Source organism: Aethalodelphis obliquidens, unplaced genomic scaffold (genome assembly GCF_003676395.1).
Source record: "Aethalodelphis obliquidens isolate GAN/ISIS:26980383/991018 unplaced genomic scaffold, ASM367639v1 scaffold100, whole genome shotgun sequence".
Taxonomy (NCBI): Eukaryota; Metazoa; Chordata; class Mammalia; order Artiodactyla; family Delphinidae; genus Aethalodelphis; species Aethalodelphis obliquidens.
In genome coordinates, this window is record NW_020838044.1 from 2,542,455 (window position 1) to 2,568,059 (window position 25,605).

At 54.8% G+C, this 25,605-nt stretch overlaps 1 protein-coding gene across 7 annotated transcripts in view; it reads left to right on the forward strand.

Moving 5' to 3' along the window:
* Positions 1–25,605, forward strand: part of KCNC4 (potassium voltage-gated channel subfamily C member 4) — a 49,749-nt gene that overhangs the window by 11,100 nt on the left and 13,044 nt on the right. For 3 of the 7 annotated variants that reach the window (XR_003430688.1, XM_027096254.1, XM_027096252.1), the window contains exons 2-3: positions 1,806–2,742; positions 4,348–4,551. Coding sequence is in view for 6 of the 7 variants with exons in the window: in XM_027096254.1 (XP_026952055.1) it covers positions 1,806–2,742; positions 4,348–4,551 (1,141 nt within the window). In the remaining variant the exon portion in view is untranslated. Of the gene's footprint in view, positions 1–1,805; positions 2,743–4,347; positions 11,600–11,947; positions 15,178–25,605 lie in introns of those variants that run through there. The other 4 variants (XM_027096250.1, XM_027096249.1, XM_027096253.1 and 1 more) reach the window with 4 other exon arrangements.

Genomic DNA, 25,605 nt, shown 5'->3' on the forward strand with positions numbered 1-25,605 from the left:
GGAGCAGTATTGATAATTCAGAGAAGACTTTCCTGGGTCTGTGAATTGACCCTGCCTGGGAGAAGAGAAGGTACGGCCCCTGAGTTAAACAGTGCTGAGTTCAAGTCTGGTTTCCATCCCTTCCAGGCTGTGTGACCTTAGGCAAGTATATAACCTCTCTGATCTTCAGTTCCTCCTTTGGAAAATGGGATAATGGGGCCTACCTCACAGGAAGGACTGAAGGTGATAACACGTACAGAGTGCCCAAGTATGCCAGGCACAGAATAGATGGGTAATGAATGTTCATTCCCAAAGTTCCCTCCTCAGACTCGCTCCTGCTCCAGAAGCCCTTGGAGGTGCTACTTCTTGCTTCATTTTCCCAGATCCCCCTGTATTCTCCACTGGTGTTTTGCAGTACTAAGAAGAAGTTGTGCCCACCCACCTCACCCGTCTTGGTGCAGACTCCCAGGGAGGAAAGCATCTCTGAGAGGCATCATTAGACGGGGCAATGCCATGGCCAGGTGGAAATCAGAGTGGGGCAGGCAATGGGGGTCGCCAAGGGGTCGTGGGGCCACAGTCCTCCCTCATCTATCAGCTCAGCCCGCTGCTCAGGGAGGAAGCCCATCCCCACCCACCAAGCAGGACAGACAACAGCAGGGGGCATGGACTCCAGCAAGGAGCACCCTGACAGTGGTGAATGGCATCACATGAATAACAGATGAAGGCTCCGTAATTGGTGTTATTACACATGCATTTCATCTCCATTCATAATGATTGGACACTTAAACCCAGCCGTTCCTCTGCTGAGTGCTGCTGTCATCATTCTAGCCGAGATCCCAGCAGCTGTCCAGATCAGCTGTTGCCACACTCTGATCCCAATGGGTGCAGTTTATTTTTTGTTGGCGCTCAGTGTCCCAGGAAATGTCAGTTCTCGGGAAGGGGAGGGTGGCTATTCTGGGCAGACTACCCTGTCTCCTGCCCCGGAGCAGGTTGTCTTTCTTCAGACGCTTCTCACTGTCTGGGCAGTCGGCTCAGACATCCTAGGGTGAGAGGCAGGCAGGAGGGGCTGGGACTTGGGGCTTGAGGCGGTGGGTCATGGCCGGAGCTTAATAGGTAGAATGCCAGCCCCCTGCCTCTAGGCATATCCCTTAATGTAGTGGCCCTTGCAATTTAGTGTGTATCAGAATTACCTGGAAGATTGTTGAAACATTACTGGACCCTCCGCCCAGCATTTGTCATTCAGTAGGTTGGGGTGGGGCCCGAGGCTTTGCATTTCTAACTAGTTACCAGGTGATGCTTACGCTGGTGGTCCAGGTCACTTTACTGCCTTAAAGCCTAGTTACTTGAGGTGTGGTCTGTGGGCAAGCAGCCTCACCTGAAAGCTTGTTAGAAATGCAGAATCACAGGCCCTGCCCCAGACCTCCTGAATCAGAATGGCATTTTAACAAGGTTCCTGGAGGATTTATACAGCCATTACAGTTTGAGAAGCCTCAAAGCACGATCAGGTTAGAGGTGGGCAGAGCTAGGCAATAGGCAGGGCCAGGCAGCTATAGTCCTCTGGTCAGTTCCTTCCAGCTAAAGGCAGCCTCTAACTTCTGTGCACCATGACAAAGATTGGGACGTACTGCCTTAAAGCACACAAGCAGAGGGATGAAGACCCTTTGGGGAGGGAATTCCAGCCCCTGACTGTGTACCTTAATCCCACCTCTCACCACCTAACAGACTGCCTGGTGACCCACGGCCCCTCCCAATACGGGCCGAGGGCCCAGTCCCTGCTGGGTGCATCTGTCCGTGACAGCTGCCTTCACTCTCCTCCCCGCCCATAGGTGGTGGCCTTTGCCTCTCTCTTCTTCATCCTGGTGTCCATCACCACCTTCTGCCTGGAGACGCACGAGGCCTTCAACATCGACCGCAACGTGACGGAGATCCACAGAGTGGGGAATACTACCAGTGTGCGCTTCCGGCGGGAGGTGGAAACGGAGCCCATCCTGACCTACATCGAGGGAGTGTGCGTCCTGTGGTTCACGCTGGAGTTCCTGGTGCGCATCGTGTGCTGCCCCGACACGCTGGACTTCGTTAAGAACCTGCTCAACATCATCGACTTCGTGGCCATCCTGCCCTTCTACCTGGAGGTGGGGCTGAGCGGCCTGTCGTCCAAGGCGGCTCGCGACGTTCTGGGCTTCCTGCGCGTCGTGCGCTTCGTGCGCATCCTGCGCATCTTCAAGCTTACGCGCCACTTCGTGGGGCTGCGCGTGCTGGGCCACACCCTGCGCGCCAGCACCAACGAGTTCCTGCTGCTCATCATCTTCCTGGCCCTGGGCGTGCTTATCTTCGCCACCATGATCTACTACGCGGAGCGCATCGGCGCCAGGCCTTCCGACCCGCGGGGCAATGATCACACCGACTTCAAGAACATCCCCATCGGCTTCTGGTGGGCCGTGGTCACCATGACGACGCTGGGCTACGGGGACATGTACCCCAAGACGTGGTCAGGCATGCTGGTGGGGGCGCTGTGTGCACTGGCCGGCGTGCTCACCATTGCCATGCCCGTGCCTGTCATTGTCAACAACTTCGGCATGTACTACTCTCTGGCCATGGCCAAGCAGAAGCTGCCCAAGAAACGGAAGAAGCACGTGCCTCGGCCGCCCCAGCTGGAGTCGCCCATTTACTGCAAGTCGCAGGAGACCTCGCCCAGGGACAGTACCTACAGTGATGCCAGCCCCCCTGCCCCAGAAGAGGGTGTGGTTGAGAGGAAACGGGCAGGTGAGATTGGGGGTTGGGAAGGAAAGCCACCTCTCCCCCAGTGGCCAGGGGAGTTCCCAGGTGAAACTCAGCCCTTGGAACTTGGGATTGTGCTTTTATTGCTCTGGGCTTCCCGAAATATAAGGCGTGCCTTTATGAGGGCACAGTATGGAGGCTGAGTATCTATTCTCTGATAGCTTCCTGAACATCAGGCTCTGTGGAGTGAGTATCCCCCTAAATTTAGGCTGCTCTGGGCAGTGCGTGGGGCTGTAAATTAGAAGCCTGGGTTTCTAATCCCATCTTGGCCATTGTGCTGTGTGCCACAGGCCAGTCACTCACCCTCTCTGGGCATAGACTCCTCACCTGTAAAACGGGAATGCTGTCAATGTCTTACCCCGACTTTGACGAGACCCAAACGAATGATGGACATGAAAGTGCCTGAAGAAGTTAAAACCACTTTACAAATATCGGGCGCTGTCTTTATTAGCTGGAGAGTCGGGCAGCTGTTCTTCTGAGGAGAGTCAACACATGAATCATTTCTTTCCAAACGTTCCAGTCTAGTGTCTCTTGGCCTGATAAATGTGATAACGTAATGGCAGTGGGAGTCTGCCTTCTGTTTGGCACAAGCTAGACTGAGTCCTGGGCTCGGGGTTTAACATGGGACGGAAGGGAACCAAGAGGGAGCAGCCCAGGCAGTGTTGGGAGAGGGGAGAGGAGAGGTGGAAGAAACTGGTAGCTGCATCCTGGAACGGGAGGACCTGAGGGTCTGAATCGTGCTCTTCAAGGATGAGAAAGGCCACCCCAGGAAAGCTTGCTTCTACCTGAGTCACCTGAACATAAATCTCCCAGCCAGTACCCCAGGGAATTTCAGCTCTACCCTGAGGTCCATTCAGGGCTCAGAGGGTAACTTAATATCAAAATGTTCAAGTCCCTAGGCTGGCTCCGCAATACCTACGGCGCCACGAGCCGTTACCTTAGCCTGACCCTAACTGCTCGGTCACGAAAGGGCATCCCTGGCCACTGCCTTCAGACCAAGGAGCGCCCCTTCTCCAGATCCCAGGGCTCGGCTTCATCTGTGCTGCTGCGTGCCTGGCGGAGCAGGGGTGGGACTAGAGCCCACAGCAGTAGGAGCTGAATTGCAGCCTCTTCCCCTCGGGGTCCTCCCCAGACACAGGGGAGCCCCGAGAGCACAGGGCTTTAAATCCTTCAGGCACTGACTCTGGCTTGGATGCCTGGTGAACAAGTGCCTTCGGGTGGTCCAGGAAGACAGCTGCGGACGCCACACTAACAGTTTAGCCCTGGCAGTGCTACCCTCACCCCAACAAGCCAGACATTCTCCTAGGGAGTGCAAACTCATCCGCGTGTCAGCCTGAGCCAGACCCAGGGCAGAAGCCGACTCTGCTGCCTGCCTTGGACTGATCTCAAAGGGCCAACTTGGGGAATCCCTGCTTTTAGGGTATCTGTGGCCCTGGCCGAGGCTGGGAGGGAAGCCCGCATCCTGTCCCCTGCCCCCCAGGACCAGACCCACTCCCTGGCTCCGGCAACACTCTCCCCTCGGGTTGGGTAAGTGATGCTTTAGGTCTGGGATTAGCCCTCATGCAGCCTTCCTTCTGTCTGCCCCTTTAGACTCCAAGCAGAACGGCGATGCCAGCACGGTGCTGTCAGACGAGGAGGGAGCCGGCCTCACCCAGCCCCTGGCCTCCGCCCGCACTCCGGAGGAGCGCCGGGCCCTGCGACGCTCCGGCACCCGAGACAGAAACAAGAAGGCAGCTGCCTGCTTCCTGCTCAGCGCTGGGGACTTTGCCTGTGCCGATGGTAGTGTCCGGAAAGGTATGGCTCCCCAGGCTGGGCAGGGGGTTAGCCCCCATGGAGCTGAGTCTCCCCAGTGTCCCCCATGGAGCTTGAGGTCTCCTCCTCCTCTGAGGCCATGGACACCATCTCCTCTCCCTCGGATGCACCCTCGCTTTTAGGATGGGTCCCCTGATATTCCAGTTCCTGGATTAGAAAGGCCTGCAGCATCCCCAGAAGATACACAGAGCCCCCTGGGTTCCCCCAGGGGAAGACAAGTGCTAGAGGGTGAGGGGACCCCAGATCGAGGCTCCTGCCGCCCCCTCCATTTTATTGCCTCTCTTCCTCCGGTTCCTGCTGTGGTCTTCAGGCCTGGCTCCTCATGGCCATTGCCAGCCTTCCCCTAGGCCTCCCTTAAACACAGCTCAGGCTTCCCCAGGTAAGTAGTCCTGGGAGATGCCAACACACTCAGGAGTCAGGGTAAGAGCGGGGTGCTGGTGTGAGGTCTTCAGAGAGCCTGGCTCAGGCCCACCTCCTCCGTCTTGCACTGGGGGTTCTGCAGCCGAAATCTGCAAGCCCCTGAGATGGAACTGTTCACTCCGGGTAGAGCCAGAAGGGTGACCAGGGGGAGGGGTGGACAGGGAGAGTGGTTCCCCTCTGAAGTGCGTTCTGAAGGATTTGGCAAGTTCAAGGGAAGGCTGAAATGCCATCAGCAGACCCCATGCAGAAGCTGGTCAGTGGAGCTAGGGATTCCTGGCCTGAAAAAGTGGGACCGAAATGATTAGGGATGGTTGAGAGCCAGTGGTGGCTGAGAGCCAGGGCTCTTAAGGCCAAGTGTCCCTTCTGCCTAGCTCCTTGTCACTTTTTTGTTTTTCCTGCCTTGTCGCTGTGACCTGATCTCTCTAAACAGCCTGCCTAGTTTCAGGATAAACCCCAACTCTCCCCGCAAAAAGCTCTTCCCTTCTTAACTAACCTTCTCTCAGCCCAACACCCCTCCGCCACTTCCCGCCATCCCCAAACCCCAGACCAAAGGCAGGTTGAGTGAGGCGGGGCAGTGGCTGCTGTAGGAATAGCCTGTGATGTCTCTGTCCCCCCAGGGATGTCCCTTGGCCTGCCCAGCCCAGGCAGCCTCCAGGGATACCTTCCCAGTCCCTTTCCCTGGCTTCCTCAGCGCCACTGTCCCCAAGGGATCCCCAGGGCACCCTGACCCTAACCAAGACCTGAGAGGTATGCGTCCTGCTTTGCTGGGCATGTGTCCTATTGGGTGGCAGAAGCAGGAGCAGCAACCTGGAACCTGGAGGTGGCCCGGAGGCTCAGCTAAAGGGCTGCAGGTGGACGGTGCTCAGACTCTTACACCCTCTTCTGTGTTCTTCTGGTCAACCCTGGCCTCTGTGTAGCCCACTCCTTGGGCTCTGGATGTGCCTCTCCCTCCTGCCCCACCCCAAACGTGCTGTGGCTTCCATTGTGTCCTAGTTCAGACCCAGAGTCTTGCTCTGGCTGGAGCACGCTAAGTGGATGGTGTAGAAGGTGGGGTGAAGGGGACCCCACCCCCCACGTAGGACTTGAGCAAACAGAACTGAGTCCTGATCACCCCTGTTTTCATCCAGAGTGGTGAGGGGCTCAGTAGAAGTAGTGGTGCGCAGGAGGCTGTGAGATTGCAAGTCAGAACAGGGACCATGAGGGCCTGGGGAACAGGTCCCATCTGAGGAGGAGACTGTGTGTGTGCACGCATGGGGCTGGGGAGCCTGCGTCCCACCACGTCGTATCTCTCTGGCTGCTTGTGGGGCCCGGCTGCTCTATTTTCAAGATGCCTCCACACTGCTTCTTGGCAACAAGCATGTAGCTCAGCCAATTAGAGTGACCTTCGAGAGGGAACAGGTGGGTTGCTGGGAAACAGGCCCTGCTAAGCAAGCGTGGCAGTTAGCATCGCCAAACTCCCAGTGCGCGCTCGGCAACTTTCCCCGTGCCACACCACGCCACACTTCTCTGCACCTGGGCTACATTCAGGCCCAGGAGTGAGTGGGCCCGGGCCTCCTCCGGCCACCAGCACAGACCCCACGTGACCCTGTAGGTGCATGTGACTGAAGGTGAACTCCCTGGGAGGAAGGTGGTGAGTGCTAATTAGGGCAATTAGGGTTGAGCAAGGAGGGTAATGAGGGCTGTAGGGGCTTCATGCAACTGGAGGGAAACCTACCTGGGGACAATGATAGGGCAAAGGTCAGCTGAGTGTGGGGCCCAGGGGTCCATCCAGAGACCAGAGAAACTCAGGGAGCCTTTCCCAGGGGGACCAGACCCTTCCACCCAGTCCCGGGGCTGCCCGCCCTGCAGGGTCCCCGGAACGTGGATCCCATCGAGCATCTCAGGCAAGGAGCTGTGCCCCTCTGACCCACGTGCCTTTTCTTCACCAAGGCTGTGAAAAGTCCCGGAGTCTAAACAGCACAACAGGAGCTGCTGGAACCAGTCTGGGGCTATCTCAACTGGCATCGCGGTACAGCTCACCCTACCCTCCAAGAAAGCTTCTGCTCGCCCACCCCTTCCACGCCCTCACCAGCCCACCCCCTGGACACTCAGCCCCGTAGCTGCACCCTCGGCTCACCCCGCCCCTGGGCGCACGCGCGCAAACAGGCACACTCACATGCCTCCAGCCCTCGTTCCTCCTGGGGCCTGCGGAAGCCAGGCAGGATTCAGGAGAACTCAGGCCCCCAGGCCTCTCCTCCACAGCACCCAGCTCCCCAAAATGTCCAGCTCTGGGACCTGAGAGTGAGGGAGAGATTACTTGCAGGCCTTCTATCCCGCTCGCTCCCGTCCTGAGCTGAGGGTGCCGTCACCCCCAGGACTGTGTCTCTGGGCCCAGCCTGCCCCGCAGGGTCCCACCTAGATCACAGCAAATGCATTTCCATCCCTCGGGGCCTTCAACCAGGAACCAAACAGCCTGCAACTGAACATCTCTGTCTGTCTGTCTGTCAATCCCACACCCAGACCGGCCAGGAATAAGGCTGTCCCCTGGGACATCTCTGCCGGTGTGTGAGGGCTTGACTCCTTGGGGGAGCGGTGCCACCTGATGTTCTCCAGGCCTGCCGTGGGGTGCAGGTGGGAGTTCCTAGAGTCAGAGCCCAAGGATTGGCTGCGTAGGCGCGGGGATGTCCTCCTCTCGGGGTGGCGCCCAGCAGCGGAGCCCAGCATCCCATCTGCACCCCGAGCTGCAGTATCGCTTGCCACGCTGCTTCCTCTGCTTCCCCGACAATTCTTCTTCCTCTGCTGCTCCCTCCAGCTCCCAGCCCTGCCTCTGAGTCACCTGCCGCTCCCACCCAGCCTCTGTGCTCTGTATCGCTGCCAGAACCGGAGACTCATCTAATTTCTATAATTAAGTGTATTCATTTACCTAACGAGCCAGGGAGCACAACAGGTCTGTGAGTCATTGAGTGAGCAGGGGTGCACCCTGGGCAGGGGCAGCTGAGGGGAAGTGTAGGGACTGAAGCCGTCCTGCCCCCACCAGCTCCCTGACGGGCAGCCTGCCGCGCCCAGGGTGGGCCGAGCCGCAGGGGGCCCCTCCCCAGTGCACCAGCCAGGCTCTCCAGGACCTCCTCAGCCCGGGAGCTCGGAACACCTCAGCCGAGGCATTGCCTGTTTCACCTGATGGGAATTAGACCTGGCAGCGGAGCCGTGTGCCTGGCAATTTTTAGAGTCAGATTATGCAACTTGGTCGAGGGAATGACTAAGGAAGGTCCATGTCTGCTCCTTCCAGAGTGGGCAGAGATGGGTACCGCCAGACAGCATTTTGGGACTTGGCAGGAGGCTGGGGACTCTGGAGGCCACCCCAGAAGGTGAGCTGGGCAGAAAGGTCAGACCGTTTCATGGAGTTGGGGGGGTGATGAAGAGCCTGTTCCAGGAGCATCCCCATTTCAGTGCCTTCTTCAGCCTTGGGCAGACACAGGAGTATCCCTTCCAGAAAAGTCTGTGCAAGGTGGGTCCTCGGCTCCCCCAGCGCTGCTGTGGTCTGTGGAGCCTGCCTCCTGCTTGCTCTCAGAATGACGAGAAGAAGAGCTGAGAAGATACAGGGGCATCCATGTCACTGCCCCTCAGAAGGGGACACGGACAGGGAAGCCCTGGAGAGCAGGATGGGAGCAGGGCACCTTCTACCCTTCCAGCCCAGTCTGAGAACCCCTTCTCCTCTAGGAGGATGGGTTCGGTCCTGCTCCTGCCGGGCTCCCTGGTGCAGGGGTCCTGGCTCTGACACGGACACAAGGAGCTGGGTGTCCGGTGTAGCATGGGCACCACAGCTATTTTCTCCTCTCACTTGCCTTTCTGGTTCAGGGAACTGAGGCGGCTATTTCTGTGGCAGCCCTCAAGTTGTCAGGAGCCCAAGTTTCCACGGCACCCACCGCCTCCTTCCCTTTCTTCCCTCCCACAGGGACGGGCATGCTCACGGCACCCCCATGGTGGGCACAGATGTCTCCGGGCGACATGATGCAGGAGTGCCAGGCTGGAGCCCCTAGTGCCTTGGGAGGTGGGCTCCCACACACCCCTCCTGTCTCTCTGGCTTCTGTAGGGTTGACACAGGATTGAGCGTGAGCTGACGGGAGAGCTGAGTAGGCTGCCTGCCCCAGCTCCTCTCAGGGCCCTCAGAAAGGGCAAAGTGAGCCCTGGAGTTTACAGAGCCCCACTGTACACCAGGCCCTGCCTGGGGAGGGCCTCAGGCTTGCCCAGGCCTTGGGCCTCCCTCCTCAGGAGAGGGCTCTCCCTCCCACCCACAATCTGAGAGTGCAGTTTGCTTTACCTTGGATCTGGACTTGGACCTCCACCCATTACTTTGGCTTCTAACAGCCTTTCCCCTGCAGCTGGGGCCCGATCGCTCCCTGTAGATCAGGGAAGCAGCCCGCTTAGGAGTTGTTACCCCTCCAGTTTGTACCAGGGCTGCTGACAAGCCTAGAGGCCACTTCTCAGCCCCCAGGGCTTCTGAGAGGGGTGGCTGGGAGCTGGAGCCAGAGGGGAAAGTACCTGTTCCGCCCAGAGCCCAGACTGCATGGGAGTCAGAGGGGAGTCTGCATAACAGCTCCGGCTGCCCTTTCGCAGAGCTTCCTGGGAGACGGGGGACCCTCTGCCCTGGCCAGAGAACATCGCCTTCTCTGGCATAATGCCTGCCCCCACAGCAGCCTCCTGCCTGCCCTACCTGTGCCCCAGTTGAGAAGGTAGGGGAAGGGAAGGCCCAGACCACTGCCGTCCCAGGCTGAGGAGGAGATGCCGAGAAGGGCTCACTGAGGGGTTGGGTTTCCTGCTGTCTCTCCTGAGATGGGCACAGTCGTCCTTCCTGACCTCCAGCTGCTGGGACTCTGTTCCTGCCAGATTGAGGAAGGGGACTGGGCATGACACGGCAGCACACTCAGGAGCCTTCCTCACCGGCTCCCTGGGACAATGGACTAGCCCCAGGTGGTGACAGCAGATGGAGCTATGTCAGGGGGGAGCACAGGCTGGGCAGGCAGCAGCCCAGGTGATGGCCTGTGGGCTGTGAGCCACCACCCTACCAGGAACCTCTCCCACTGCCTCCATGCCAGGCTGCAGAGCTGTGGTCCCTCTTCCCACTGCACTGCAGCTTTGAGGGCCTAAGGTCTCCTGGTTCCTGGAGCTCATTACCTAACAGGCACGGAGATAAGCTGTAACATCACCTATGGGTCACCGTGGCCCAGTGCTGGGTTGGCAGAGGGGTGATGAAGGGCTCACCCCCTTTCCTCCCTATCCCCACTCTTCCTGGACTCTTAGCTCTGGGCCCCACACCTTCCAGCTCCGCTCCTGGCCTACTCCTCAACCCACTGCCTATAGGTCAGCAGCTGCCTTCCTTCTAACATCTCGTTTTTTGTTTCTCCCTTTCTTTTGCTGAACTCCTTACCCACCACCTCCCCCAAGAAGGCAATGTTGAGCCGAAAGTGTGTGTCCAAGTGTCTCACACCTGTGCTCTTTAAACACAGAGACCTGCCAAGATGCCCTCTCGTCCAACTATGCCCAGGCTGAAGTCCTCACCCTCTCTTAAAGCGGCACCAACGTGAGACAGACAGGCAGACAGACAGAAAGCCAGAGGCTTAGGGCAGCTCTGGAACCCAGGCAAGAATCTTTCGCTGGGAAAGACTCAGATATCCTTGATTGCACAGGACTGATGGGAAACCTCCCATGTGACCCTCGGGGCCCAGAGCCATTGGGTCTGATGTTCTTGTTCTGTTGTACATTGAAGAGATATATATGCACATATAGTGTCTATATTCATACATACTATACTACTGTGTGTAGTGCATGTGCTCTTGGTGGTCTGTCTTCTTCGTTAGGCTGTGTCTCCCCAGGCCCTCGCCCCACCCCCACCCTCACTCCCTTCCCCCTCACTGATTCCTTGTTTCTGCTGAATATGTGTGTGGAATATCCCAGGAAAAGTGTACCTGGGAACTGCCAGTCCAGCTGGGTGGTCCCCGGCTAGACTCTCCCTCTTGGGAGTGTTTCCCCTGTGGTCCAGAGGCCTGTGGAAGGCCAGATTGCCCCCTGGGGTCACTGCTCCACTAGCCTCACCCCATCCCAGATTGGGGCTCTACCTCCCACCCCACGCCCCAGTTGTTGGGGGACTTCCCGGGGCTCCTCTGCACCTTCTTCCACTCCTTTCTCCACCTTCCCTGTGTCCTTGACTGAGGGGGTGTTTCGTCTTTTTTTATTTCTGGTTTTTTGTCCTGTCGCCTTTGTCCATTTGTTTCCAAAGATGCTGCTGGGCGGACGGGCAGGGAAGGGGTCTGTCTGCCCACCTGGCTCAGGGGTCCGAGAAGGGAATGCTGCGGGCGAGCGGAGACCAGTTGCAATACAGTACTTCCTGGCTAGTGGCCAGAGTATGCGTGCAATAGCCGAGGCCAGGTGCCCCCTTCGACCTTGGCCTCTGCCCCTGCGTCGGCCCTCCCTCCCCACTCCCAGCCCGCCCTGCCCCTCCCTAGTGTTGGTCGTCCTTTTCTAAAGCTGTCCCCTCGTGTGTCTGAGGCGTGCCTAGGCTGGGCCCTGCCGCCCTGTCTGCATGCCTTTGACTGTCATGCTGTGCTCAAGCCCCAATAAAGACATCTGGAGCGTCCTGCCGTGTTCGCTGTGTGAGTGACTGCCTCCGCCTCTCCTTTCTGTATCTGTGGGGACCTCCCCGGGCTTCCCCCACCCCCAACACCTGAGAAATGCAACACACTCCTAACCCGCCCCCACCAGGAATCACCAGTGCAGCCCAACCCCTGCATTTAGAGCCAGACGTGAAATGCTCGAGATGAAAAGTGATCTGGCCAAGGTCGCGCCCAGAGGACTAACCTGGGACCCCGGGCTTCTGGGCAGTGATCTCCACTGCTGCCACCGCCCCACCACCACCCCCAGCAGTAACGTGGAAGGAGAGACTTGTTTGTTTAGGGGTCCCACTGTATCCCTGCTTGTTTTGCAGGGGGCATCTCCTCTTCCCTGAAATTGCACCAGTTCTATGTCGGCCAAGGCCCTGGGGATGCCGAAGTCGTGATGACTGGATGGATGGCTGATGAACTGAGGCCGACAAGGGGCTGGGAGCACAACTGGGACCACTTAGGGCTGGGGAGCGAATGGTCCTGGGCCTAGATAGGATGGGGGGGGGTGAGTGATGCTCAGACGTCATCCCTCGCTGTTGTCCCTGTCACACTCACACAGGGGAATGAGCGGGGCTGGCTTCAGGGCCGTGCCACCTGTGCCGTCACTCAGAAGGGCCCACAGCCGACTTAATGCTCAGCTGTTGCCGTCTTGAAGTTACTGATAATTATTGAAGAAGGGCCCTGTGTTTTCATTTTGCTCTGGGCTCCGCGGATTATGTAGCCAGGCCTGGGCACATGTGTGCTCTCTTTACTCTTTATCCCAGGTGTAAACTTAGCGTCAAAGGAGCCTCAGTTCAGGGTCTTGATCTGCCACTTCCTAGCTGGGTAACTTGGGGCAACTTGCCAAACCTCAGTTTCCCTGCCTGTAGGATGGGGCTAATGATAGCCCCTGTCTCAGAGCCAGTGAGTGTAAAGGCCTGGCCCAGTGTCATCTGTCTGCATGTGGCATGCAGACAGATGCACGGTAAGTGTTAGCTCCCTCCTCACCCATTTCCTGTTGCTCTCAGCTTTTCTCCCCAGATTTCTGAGATTGCCTGGTCCGGTCACACCAGGAAAGGACAGGAGCACACCAGGGAGCAGGGGGTGAGGACGGCAGGGCTGAGGGGAGGGCAGAAGTAAGGGGAAGCCTGTCCCTGAAGCAAAGAGAAAATCGCGCTTGGAGCCTGGGCCAGCAGAGGCAAGGCGATGGCAGGCAGCCAGTTGTCAATTAAAGATAAAATCTCTCCTCCAGCCGTGGAGGGCAAATAGAGGCTACGGCTCCCCCAGACAGGAGAAAGCCATTTGCAGCCAGGCTCGCCTCAGAGAAGCTTGACCTGGCAATAAGGGGATGGGATGCACTGCTGACTCCATAATGATATTACACATCAGGGCCCATGTCCAAAATGGTATTTGGGTATTTTGGGGTTTTTTTCTTTTTCTTTTTTTGTTGTTGTTGTTGATCAATGTGGAACCGTTTCATGGTCAGGGGCTGAGAACCCAGCAGGCAGCCCAAGGGTACCCAGTGCCAGGGGGGCTTGAGGGGACCCAAGGAGATGCAGTTGGGGTCCCCGGTGACACCCTCAGACCCCTGGAGGGGGAAGGGGAGGGGGCAGTGTGCAGGAGGGCAGAGTTCAGTGAGAGAAGCAGGGGACCGCCCCTCCTCCCCACCTCACAGAAACAGCAGACAATGCTGTCAAGGAAGCAAAGGCTCTGGCTCCCTCTGGTCCCCGAAGCTGGAGTGGGACCCAAACTAGGGAGCTGGTTAAAAGAGCAGGAAGCTATAGTGATGGAGACTGACTCTGGGAGTCTGACTCATGGCTCCTTCACTTCCTGATTATGTGACTTTGGGTAAGTTAATTAATCTGTGTGAACCTCTATTTCCTCATCTGTAAAATGGGAGCAATAATGGTATCTACCTCACGCAGCTATTGGGAGAGTTCAGTGAGGCAGGGCCTGTGACACCCTCAGCACAGCGCCTAGCACAAAACATTGTTTACAGATATTCGGCTGGGGGAGCAACTCTCTCCAGTGACGAATGACCGGTTGGGTTTGATGGCCTCACGTTTCAGCTAGGTGCCATGAATTCGCCTCATTTCGGTGAGCCCCTTATCTCCCTGTGAAGGAATAAGAGTCGGGGTGATAATACCAAACAGCTAACCTTTACTAAGTGCCAGGCAATACACCTAATGCTCCTAAACACCCATTCTGAGCTTGGTGTTAGCATCATCCTTGTTTCAGAGGAGAAAACTGTAGCACAGCAATGTTAGGTCATCTCTCCAAGGTCACACAGCCAATAAGCGGTAAAGCCGGGATTTGAACCCAAGCCATCTGGCTCTGTGAGCCCTACACTTAGCTGCTGTCTAAATGGAATGAGGCTTCTAGGTCATCATACCTAAAGTATGGATTTGTGCTTTTTAATGTTTTTAATTTCCTTAACCTCTATTGATTCTCATAGCAAAGGTATTGTTTCCCCCTTTTATAGGTAAGAAAATCAAGGCTTGAGGAAATAAGAGATTTGATCATGCCGCCTCACGCACACAGAAAAGGGAGAAGGGTGTCTTCTCAGCCTCGTTAATTAATTAGCATAAGGTAACACCCAACTGAAGGAGTGATTGGTTCCTTCCTTCTGCAACTCACTGAGTTTTATTTTCTGATGCTCAGAAGGGAGGTACTTGGATGGGGACTGGTCTGGAAACCAAGTTATGTGAGGAGCAGCTCAACCTGGAAATGGCTTATTGGAAATTTGATGGGGATCAAGTTCACATATTTGAAGGGTATCAGAGGGGAAGTAGGTTTAGATTATTCTCTGATCCCAGACAGCAGACCTAGAACCAGTAGGTGGAAATGTTAGGAAGGCAGATTGGCTTCAAATCAAGAAAAACCTGACTTTTTTGTTGTTTTCCTTGCCATTACAAATTTAACACGTGGTACTGAAAGCGTCCCAAACCAAAGCAACTGGGAAGCCTCGTCACCCCCCTCAATCCCACTGGAGGTGACACTGTTAACCTCTGGTGTTGGGTCCTTCCAGGCCTCTTGGAAAAGAGAGGCTTCCTAGCAAAACTCCTGAAGGAATGGGCTGTCCTGGAGTGGAGTTCCCACCCTGGTAGTTTAGAGACACCCCAAACGATCGTGTGCTGGGGGTTCGTGGCAGGAATTTCTGCTCAGCCTGGAAGGTGGAATTAGAAGGCCCCTTCCAGTCCTAAGATGGTCTGACTTACATGGGGCCACGCAACTGTTAATGTTGGGGACAGGTCCAAAACCCAGGTCTTCTGAACAGGACTCAGATAAGCTCCTTTCCCAGCATGATTTTCCTCAAAGTCCTTAACTCTAGGGTAGAAGACTCCCTGTCTGCCTCTTCCCTGCCCCCCTGCACAGGCTGGAGCAGAGACCGGCATCTGTGGTGCATCCGGTCCAGAGTGACTCGGTGTTGACGACATGCACCCAGCGCCCACCCCTAGAGCCCCCCGGGTCCCCGACAGCATCACCACAGTGAGCACCCGCCTTCATCTCCCAGCTGCAGGCCCCTGAGCATGCCCACCCTGGCACCCACACAACAGGGGGCACACGAACGGGCTCAGTCACCTCAGGCTGTGGTAAGCACACCCACGCCGTAACTGCCTGCGTCGTTCCAGAGGCCGGCGAGAGCCGCCAGGGGTTCTGGGACCTGCTCTCTCCTGGGAGACCACAGTTGGCTTTGAACACAGCATCATGGGCTGAGAGGGAGCCAGGAGGACAGCTGGGGCTCCAGGTCAGAGGGGCCTTCTGCTGTTGGTGCTGGAAGCCTCTCCTTTCCCCATAGCGCTGTCGGGCCCCCGCCCGCCATACTTGCCTACTTCTAGGGCTATTCCATAAAAGTCTCCTGGAACTGCAGGGCTGTGCTTTTTGCTGACTTAGGGTCTCTGCTTCTTAAATCAGCAATACCTGGTGTGGAGAGAGGGGGTGGCTCCTCTCCCTGAGGCTGAGCCAGAAACTGAGGTGTCGTCATTAATCCCGCCCTGTCATTCCTTAATTCAGCTCACTCGCCGTGCGTTACATCTGTATTAAATGCCTATACTCTGTCCTGGGGAACCAATAGTGAACAAGACCAATGGAATCCCTGCCTTCATGAAGCTTACATTCTAATAGGGGAGGTAGGCCAAAAGACCAGTAGATTAAAATATCTAACAATACCCCGCCCCCATTCCAAGCCATTAGCGAGTTCTATCATTCCAAGCTCTGAAATGTGTTTCACACGTTCTCCATCTCCCACTCTCTCCCCTCCAACTCTGAAGGTGGGCTTCATCTCCTCTTTTCTGGTCTCCCTGGGTCCCACTGACATCTACCACCCAGGCTCCACCCAGCAGACAGAGAGCGCTTCCTAAAACAGAAACCAGATCGTGCTACCCCTGCCTAAAACCGTCAGTGGCTGGATTCCCACTGTATTTCGAATAAAATCCAAACTTCTTCAAAGAAAGGCGAGCCCTCAAGGCCCTGCTGTGCATCAGGCCTCTTCCTGCCTCAGCAAATCATTCCTGCCCCTCCCTCTGCCCCCCCAGGAAACTTTCTCACACATACCAACCTCTTCCCCCTTTAGTAGTTTACACACGCTGTTCCCTCATGTGGACCACTGTGCCCTACCTCTCCCGACCCCTTTGATTGGCTGAGTTCTCACTCTTTGCGTCCGGCTTTAAGTGTCTCTTCCCTGGTGATTCCCCCCCGCCCCCTGCCCCCTGCCACTACCTCTGTGTTGTTTTCTGTCACTGCAGCTGCTCCTTTTTTTTTTCATGGTACTTTCTTCCTCGTAACTGTATTTGTCTATTGCCTGCCTTTCTGTCAGTACCTGGGGCCTAGCACCGTGTGAAATAAATGTTTTATGAATGAACGAAGGGGCAGAGGTGGGCCTGGCATGAGTAAGTGCTCAGCTGTGTCCTCCCTTATCCCTCCCAAATGTCTCCGGCTGGCGCCTCACTTCTAGGGCGTTCCTGGGAGTCCTTGGGGAATAACGCGAAAGCGCTGCTCTTTACATTGTGCATTTCCTGCCTGAGAAACTGTTAGAATAATGAGGAGGGCTGGAAGAGAGGGACCGAGAGGAAAGTTCCCATAGCTCTTCCTTTCAGAACTTAACCATCTTTTCCTGGTGTTTTGGATGTTTGTCGAATTCCCCTCCCCTGACTGTGAGCTACCGCAGGGAGCTGATTCATCCCGGCGCCCCCTCAGGGCTTAGCCCAGCGCTCCCTGCATAGTAGGTGCTCAGGGAAATGTTTAAGTGAGTGGATGGAAAAGGAAGAAGAGTGAGGAAGAAGAGAAGGCAAGGGGGGAGCAAGAGGCAGGAAGGGGTGATGAAGAAAGACCGATGGAGGGAGGGAGGTTGGGATGGAGGGAAAGAAGGAAAACCTTGAGGCAGGAGTTGCTGGCCCAGCTTGGCCTGCATGCCAGTGCCCCCCTCACCTCCCATGGGCTCCTTCCTGAACTCTGAGCCTCCGGATCCCGCTCAGGCCTCCTGGAGGTGACCTCTGCAGGGACCAGAGGCTGGGATGCCTCAACCTGTGGCACGACTCCATTCCTAATGTCCCCAGAGATTCCCCCTTAAATCCCCCCCCCAATTCCTCATCTTTAGACCCCAGGTCCAAGGACAGTTACTTCCAATACAGTATCAGTGATCAAAAGTTCAGAGCAAACAAAGGGAAACAAACAAAACCAGACTTTCCTCCGTGCCTTCAGCCCTCGGCCCCAGAAGGGTTCAGAGACGAGGTGGCCTGCCTCTCCCTCATGGCCCAGGCAGGGCCAGCTGCCCCTCGGGAGGACCTGGGCGAGCCCAGGAGGCAGGGAGACCCAGAGGACCTGTTCCCACACTAGCTGTTGCCATGGTGGCCCTCCCAGGGGTGGTGGTTCCCAAGGTGCTGTGGAGAGCAGAGTTGTGCCACTGCTACCACCAGCACGGTGTAGAAGCTGCCTGGAATCCTTAACCCTTCCTAGGCTGCTGGCTGGTCGGCCTGGGGGCCAGCCTGTGCCGTCCTCTCAGTCCACCAGGCAGACACAGGACCAAGGAACAGGATGGAACCAGCGTCCTTCCCAATGCTCCACCTGCATCCAGCCTCATGCCTTGGGACCGTCTTCTCCCCTGAAGGGACAATGCCGTACTCCTGGCAGGTCAATTAGGGACCTTCTTTCTCTCAGGACCCCGCTGGAGGTAGCGATCATTTGCCAGGGAGTCTGGGGGTGGGATTGTGAGAGTAGGGGGCAAGTAAGAAGGCTCCAGAGGGTACCACTCTCCCTCTGGGTCTCAGTGTGCTGGACTGTGACTGTTAATCTAGTACTCTCTCCACCTCTCTTCCCGGGTTCTTCTCCACCCTTGTCAAGGGTTCTCACTACTGTTTCCCCTTTAATGACACACGCATACTTCCAGGGTCCTTCTGTTCTCTTCACTCTCTCTTTGTGTTCTAATCTGTGCATAGGTAAGTATCTTGTATCAGTCATCCACACTCTAGTGTAAATTAGAGTTCACATATACTTTATTTCTCAGGATATAGGATTACTAGACCTCATCTCAACTTATGGAATGAGAGCCTTGTTCTCTGTTATAGGAAACCCTAGCACCAGAGAGCTCCAAACAGGGTAGATGATTTTTTTGTTCAGAGGAGAAAGAAAGCAGGAGCTTCTTGTGTGAGGTAAATTAGAGGCCAGGGCTCTATAAGGAATTCTGCTTTGGCTCTGATTAACAAAAAAGAAAATGGAACACAAAAGGGAAATCTGAAGTGATAAGCAATAGGAGTTGCTTCTCGACAGAAGATCCTCTCTCTCTTTTTTGCCCCCTTCCACATTCCAGTATTGAGTCCTCTTCCTGGAAAACTCTTATTCATCCCTCAAGGTCTACACTGCTGTCACCTCCTCTGAGAACCCTTCTTGGATTCTTCCTTTATGCTCTCACTGCTCCTTGTTCGCCCCTCCATTAGAGTACTTACCACAGTATAGCTTGTTGCTTGTTTACTCAGTTATGCATGCTTCACCTTTTTAACACTTTTATCTCCAGCCCCTGCTCAGGGCTTAGGAGCTCAATGTTGAAGGAAGGAAGGAAGGAAGGGAGGATGGGAGGAAGGGGTAGAAAGCAAATGAATTAGCTGCTCACTGCTGACTCTTGTCTTTCACACCTGTCATTGTAGCCCATGTCTGGTTTCAGAATTTGTCCAGAACAATTCCCTGGAATGTTGGGCTCCTTGGTTGTGCCAGCCAAGTCTCCCCACCTCCTCCCCTGCCACCAGGGGTCCCATCCACTCCTTTCGGCTTCCCTGGTTGTGACCAGCTGGGTTTTTCCTTCCTGACATTAATGGCTTAGATTGGCAGTGGAGTCCACTTGGAAGGGCCAGGGGCTCATGTTCTGGTTTCTTCTCCATCTTTCTTCTTCTCAGCCTTCATCAGGGTGTTCTCTTATGAGCCTCATGCCCTCCCCAATTCTCTGAGTGCCAGTCTGGTTGCTCAGGTGTGCACTCTTGGGCACAAGTCCTGCCACATAAGAAGCCACATAGAGAGAGGCTGGTAGGAGTTGTTTCCGTAGGGGGCCCAGTCATGTCCCATGATATCGCTGGGCTTCAAGCTCACATCTGTGACATGGGAATTAAACCACCCCTGCCCTTATCCAAGGGAGTTATAAAGATTAAACGAGAAAGTCGGTGGATGGGGGCTCTGGATCCTCTAAAGCACTACCTGAAGTGAAAGTTATCATTCCTCCAACCTTCTCTTAGAGGCTGGGGAATTCCTCCAGAATCAAAGCGTTGGTGCCTCTGGAAGTAGCGATAGCTCACACCCAGTGCTTATGCGGGCCAAGCGCTGCTCTAAGCCCTATATGTGGATTAATCCTCGGAACAAACCCAGGAGGAAAGGGCTCTTTTAAACACTCCCATTTATGGATGAAGAAATCAAGGCACAGAGGTCCCACAGATAGTGGAGTTCACAGCCTGAGTTTGACCTGAACTCATTTAGCCTGGCCCTGGCCCCATGCTCCTGACCACTGGCTCTATGGCCTCACACAGTCACAGGTAGGAGCTGGCCCCTCAGCACCAGGACTACCACTGCCATCGATTTACTACCCACACTCAGAATGCTGATTCTGGCGGCCAGTGGCCTTGCCACTTATGAGCTGTGCAACCTTGGGCAAATGACAACCTCTCTGAGCGTGGTCTCTCATCCAGGGTATGGGAATAATCCTACGTCTCCTGTAAATTTTACCAGGAGGAATCACTGGAGGATGAATGCGTGAAAGAGCTAGCCCGACTCAGGCAGGTGAATGGTACTCAACAAGTGTCCTTCCCCATTTACATGTAGGGAAACAGGGGAGCGCGGGGGGGCGGGGGGATGGGAGCGGGGTGGCAGGGCTAACTTCCACAACAGAAAGCACCAGAAACGCTTTTCCAGAAATGCCTTGCTAGGGCCACTCAGTGTGGGATGATGGGATGGAGGCAGTGTCCTGTTGGATGCAGGCGCTGGGGATATAGGTGCTCGTGAGATGACTCACTGGCGTGGCCATTTCCCTCTTGGTGACACAGTGATACCTGCGTGCTTGTTCCCCAAAGCAGTGAGAAATCAGAGAGCAGCCTGCTGCCAAGGCTACACCTGTGCTGCCGGTGCCTCTTCCCCCTTCCCTTCCTCGTCTCTCCTTCAAGGCCCAGGGTCAGAAGCTGCCCCCTTTCCACACACACCTGTGGGCCCCTGGGAATGGGAGCCAAGGAGGCAGTAAGGTGAGAGGCAGCCTGGAAGGGAGGCCAATCGGGGATCTCAGAGCAGGAGGAGGAGGGAGAGGAAGAGGGAGAAAGGAGGAGGGAGAGAAAAAGCGGGGAGGGGAAGCCGAGGGGGCGGGGAGAAGAGGGACCAAGCCCAGCGGTGGGACCTGACATGAACTGCACAGGCTGGAAATGGAACAGCCGGGCAAACCCAAAACGCTCTGTTTGGGGGTCTGCTGAGCAAGCATGTGAATGTGCAGAACTGGGGGAGCAATTCAAGGAAGAAATAAATCATCACCTCGGGGGCAGGTCAGAACAGGAGACGTTTATTCTAGCCCAGCCCAGATTAGTCGGGGTTCTTTTCTGAGGATGTTTTCTTTATATAACCAGTATTTTTAACAGGCTGGCTTGGTAGCTGCATTAGCCGGACGCCACCCTGTCCTTGGCAGGTGGAAGGTTTGGTTACTTTGAGACCAAGACCGCTGTGGGTTTTTATTCTAACTGTGGACGCTGCTGGCTTCAGGCGAAGGGATCCGAATTCACTTTCCAAATGGAGGTTTCGGAATCTGAGCTGTGTCACAGAATCCCACTTCCCTTATTAGAACAAAACCCAGCTCTGGGATGGGTCAGGACTGGCCTGGGGGCCCATCTCCCTCAGCCCTCCCGGAGCACCACCATGCCCTTCGATGAGCTCACTCCATGGTAGCAAACGTCCCCCTGGGAGGTGCCCAGGCCTCCTGAACTTCTGCTGTGGGCTCCTCCTTCCCTGACCACTCTGCCCCCGACCTCTTTGCTCCTTCACCTCCCCGCCACCCCGCAGAGCAGAGTTTCCATCTTCCTCTGCGCTTCCAAACCCTTTCCCTCTATCCCCACCTTGGCCCCCATGGGGACTCTCGGGTTTGAGAGAGAATTGCTGACTTCTGGGGCCCAGGAACCCCCTGAAATTGCAGCCAAAGCTGTATGTGTGTGAGGGTGAATGTACGTTTTCTAGAGACAGGATCCGGAGCTTTCATCAGATTCTCGGAGGAGTTTGCACCCACCTCCCACCCCACCCCTGCCAATCCCCCTGCCAATACAAAGAACTCTTAGTCTAGCAGTTAGAGGTTGGGCCAGCACAGGCCGTGAAGGCAGCTGGAGCCAGGTGGCCCCGGGCATGGCTTTTTAGCCTGGCCCAAGGAGTCCCTCTCGCTTTGGGACTTTTGCTCCATCGCCGTTTTCTCTCGAGCTCAGATCAGCTCTACTTGGGACTGAATGTGGACAGGAATGAGGGGGCCAGAGCTCCAGCCTCGCGTCCAGCATTGGCTGTGCAATCCTTGGTGACTTGCTTAACCTGGCTGAGCGGCAGTTCTCCATTTGTAAACTTGGGGATAATACTGACCACCTTAGGTCCTCACAGGCTCAAGTGAGATCCCATGTCTCTACGACTTAGCAACTAACATTTCATGAAGCTTAATGTCTTTGCTTCCTCTCTTCCTTCTTTCCTGGATGAACTCTCAGGCTCTTTCCACATTTAATAGGTAGACTCCACCATAGGACCTTTTTTTTTTTTTTGCGGTACGCGGGCCTCTCACCGTTGTGGCCTCTCCCGTTGCGGAGCACAGGCTCCGGATGCGCAGGCTCAGCGGCCATGGCTCACGGGCCCAGCCGCTCCGCGGCATGTGGGATCTTCCCGGACCAGGGCACGAACCCGTGTCCCCTGCATCGGCAGGCGGACTCTCAACCACTGCGCCACCAGGGAAGCCCCACCACAGGACCTTTGAGGAGAACTAAACTGGGGAGAGAGAGAACACAGTAGGTCACAGCCCACGAGGAGCTGGAGCTGGAGCGTTAGATCTGGTGCAGGATTGGGAGAGGGAGGTCTGAGTAAGCAGAAGGTCCCCATTGTGGCAGAGGGGCAACCGAACCCCTATCTGATATTTGGAACACAGCTGGTTATCAGACTGGATTTTGGCTTTAACCAAATATTTGACATTTTGTCCAGCTCATTTCTCAATAGGAGGCTGGGGGCTGGGTCCATTTCCTAAGTTCCAGTTCAGTTCTCTCTGCTGCTCTGGGCTTCCGTTTTCATCAGAAGACATTCACACGAAGCCCCATCTGGTGATCGATTCATGGCAAAAAGCCAGGGGAAGCCTTATCTCCAAGGAGATTAGATTAGAATTTTCCTGTGTGACTGGGTGGTTAGTCCTGCACATGGTGATTATATAACCCCCAGTGGGAATAGGACCTTAGAGTTGTCTGCCTTCTCAGACCGGTCACTTGGAAACACATCAGCTGGAAAAAAGCTGATTTAAGACCCCTCGGCCCCTGTATACACCACCAAGAGAGATGACTGGATTGCAGAGCTATCCCCAAATCTCTCCTTCCCCACACTGCCTCTCCTCTTCCTGTAGCTTATTCTGTGCCTTTCGGGTAGAACTAGAAGTCAGGGAAGTCAGGTCGCTCTTCTCTGACATTGATGAGGTGGGGGACCAGGGAAGAAATTTCAGAAAATCCAAGAGTTCTTCTTTGTTCTTTGTACTATCCGTGCCTGTTCCAGCTTTCCCTGCCCTTGTCTGACCTGCCTGTTGCAGGACTGAGAGACAGCATCTTAGGGCATGCCCACGAAGTACTCTGAACTTCTCAAGATGTAAAGGGAAAGAGAAATCAAAGCCAGCTCTTATCTCCATCCAGATGACGGGAATCAAAACAGCCAAACTCGTGCCCTCTCTTGCCTCGTTTGGCCAGTGGCTGAGTTAATTCCACGCTGAGATCTCTCTTAGCTTGTGCTAAGTTCGCCCTAAAGGCTGCCTGGTTATCAGCGACTAAATCACCAATCCATCAAAGTCACCTTGCAGCCTCCCCCAGACCCAGAGGAGTCTTACTCCATCCTTGCCTCCTTCCCCAATGCTTTCTTCACTCTGGATTTAGCATCATATCTGGAACTTGAGCCTAGGAAATATTTTTAGCTACCAGCCATGACTTCTTTCCTATTCACAACTGGGGCAATGAGAGGGTAGGGAATTGGAGAAGATTCTGCCAGCCACAGGGCCAAAGCTCCTTGAGGTGTCTTCCTAAAAGATGAGTCTGGGCATGTCCCTCCTTTTCTGAAAACACTTCTATGGCTCCCTGTTGGATAGAGGTGAGATGCCCAAGACCCTTGACCATCTATCTGGTCCCAGCCTAACTTTGAGGCTCAGTCCCTGCCCTCCCTGCCTATACACCTGTGCAAGAGTGTTCTTTGACCTGTACACTGTCCTGCTTTTGGTTACACTCTTCCCCTTGCTTGGAGTGAAAGCCACTTATCCTTTGTGAAGTCTTCTCTGATTCATCCCATCCCACCAGCAAAACTTTGGGCCCTCACGGCCCCCATACACCTGTCCAAGACCATTTGTTGCACTGGATGGTTATATGGCCATCTTTTAAGGGCCACGGTTTGGACTCACCTTTCCCATACCCCTGCCAACTAGGTCACAGGGACCTAAGTAGGTATGTTGGGAAAAATTATCTGAAATTTAGATAAAGCCAAGGGGATGACTGTATGTTCCTTCAGTGTCATACTGAAGCTTTGTATAACAGACCTACAGGAAGATTATTTAATTGTCTAGAACTGTGCTATCAACACATGGCTATGAAGCCCTTGAAATGTGGCTAATACCACATGTCAAACTGACAATATCTTGGACATATTGGATTAAATAAAATATATTCTTAAAATTAGTTTCACCTATTTGCTTTTAATTTTTAATGTGGCTACTAGAAAAACTTAAATTATACACCTGACCCACGTTACATACTGTCAGATAGCACTGCTCTAGAGGACAAGTTCATTGTTTGACTTTGTCATTTGCTCTTTTTTTTTTTTTGCGGTACGCGGGCCTCTCACTATTGTGGCCTCTCCCACTGCGGAGCACAGGCTCCGGACGCGCAGGCTCAGTGGCCATGGCTCACGGGCCCAGCTGCTCCGCGGCATGTGGGATCCTCCCGGACCGGGGCACGAACCCGCGTCCCCTGCATCGGCAGGCGGACCCCCAACCACTGTGCCACCAGGGAAGCCCTGTCATTTGCTATTATTAATGAAGGGCTCAGACCGTGAAATACATGTTAACTTGTAGATTTTTGCTGGTAGAGATTCAAATGTTATCTGTCCAATAAGAGAGATAATCCCTGTTTTATTACCCTGTAAGATATTTACCAGATTTGTCTCTAACTTAAAAAAAAAAATTATTTTGGTGTGCCTTTCCTTTAAATCTCAGTCCCTTCAATGCTCTTTGAACCAGCTTTGTCATCTTATTGGTTCCCTCATTAGTTAGTGAGTTCAGTAAAGTCTTTGACACATGTTCATTCCATATCTGTATGAGACTTGTGCTTTTAACTTTTTGGAAATTATACTTATATCTCTTATCTTTTGTACAGCTTAAGTATAGAGACGGAATTATTAACATGCCGGGTATTAAGTAGGGGCTCAATAAATGTTTGTTGAATTAATAAAAAGCACTTGCATAGAATTGAGACCTTATGTTTAAACTGCCAACTACACTTTGCAGTAGGGTCTTCATCTGCCATACGCCAGGAAGCTGGGGATGTAGGAAAGGTGAGATCTTTCCAGGACCTTGAACTATTTAGGTGATCTCCACGAAGATTTTCGATTCTTGGGGCCTGTGATCCCAAGGGGATGCTGGCCAAAGCAGGTTCCTTCAGTCAGCTCAAGGGGAGGTCCTCCCAGCCCCACCCACCCAGAGTGCTGCAGGAAGCAGGGTGCCCAGGTAGGTTTCCCTTCCCTTGCTGCCCCATGGCCTGGGCTCCTGCCAGACTCAGCACTGTGAAGATCCCACCAGACAACTCTGACTGCTCCTTAGGATCTGGACACAGAGGACTTCTAGCCTCAGAAGCCAGGTCTTCAGGGGGCCCTGGTTAAATCTCTGGGCCCTGAGTCCAGGTAGACAATTGCCAAACCGTGTCTCCCTTTACCCTCCTGGCCATCTCCACGGTGGGGAAGTCCAGCTGGCAGGTAAAGGTGGAAGTTGACTGCGAATTCCTTGAGGGCAGAAGCTTGTCATTTGCATGCCTAGTACCTGCTGAGCGCTCTGCCCAGCGCACAGTGGACACTCCGAGAATGCTAATCCGCCTCCCCTCCGTCTGCCCTACTCCAGCCTGCAGCCAGCTTCCTTCCAGTGAGCCTGATCTATAGACTCCTCAGCCTCGACAGAACACTGATTCATCGATCCCTTCTGGGAGTCTGGGCAGGACCCCTTGAGAATTAGGCATCAAGCTCAGGCTGGTGACCTTCTAGAAGTGTCACGCCAAGCCTGTCCTAGTCCACTTTCCTTACA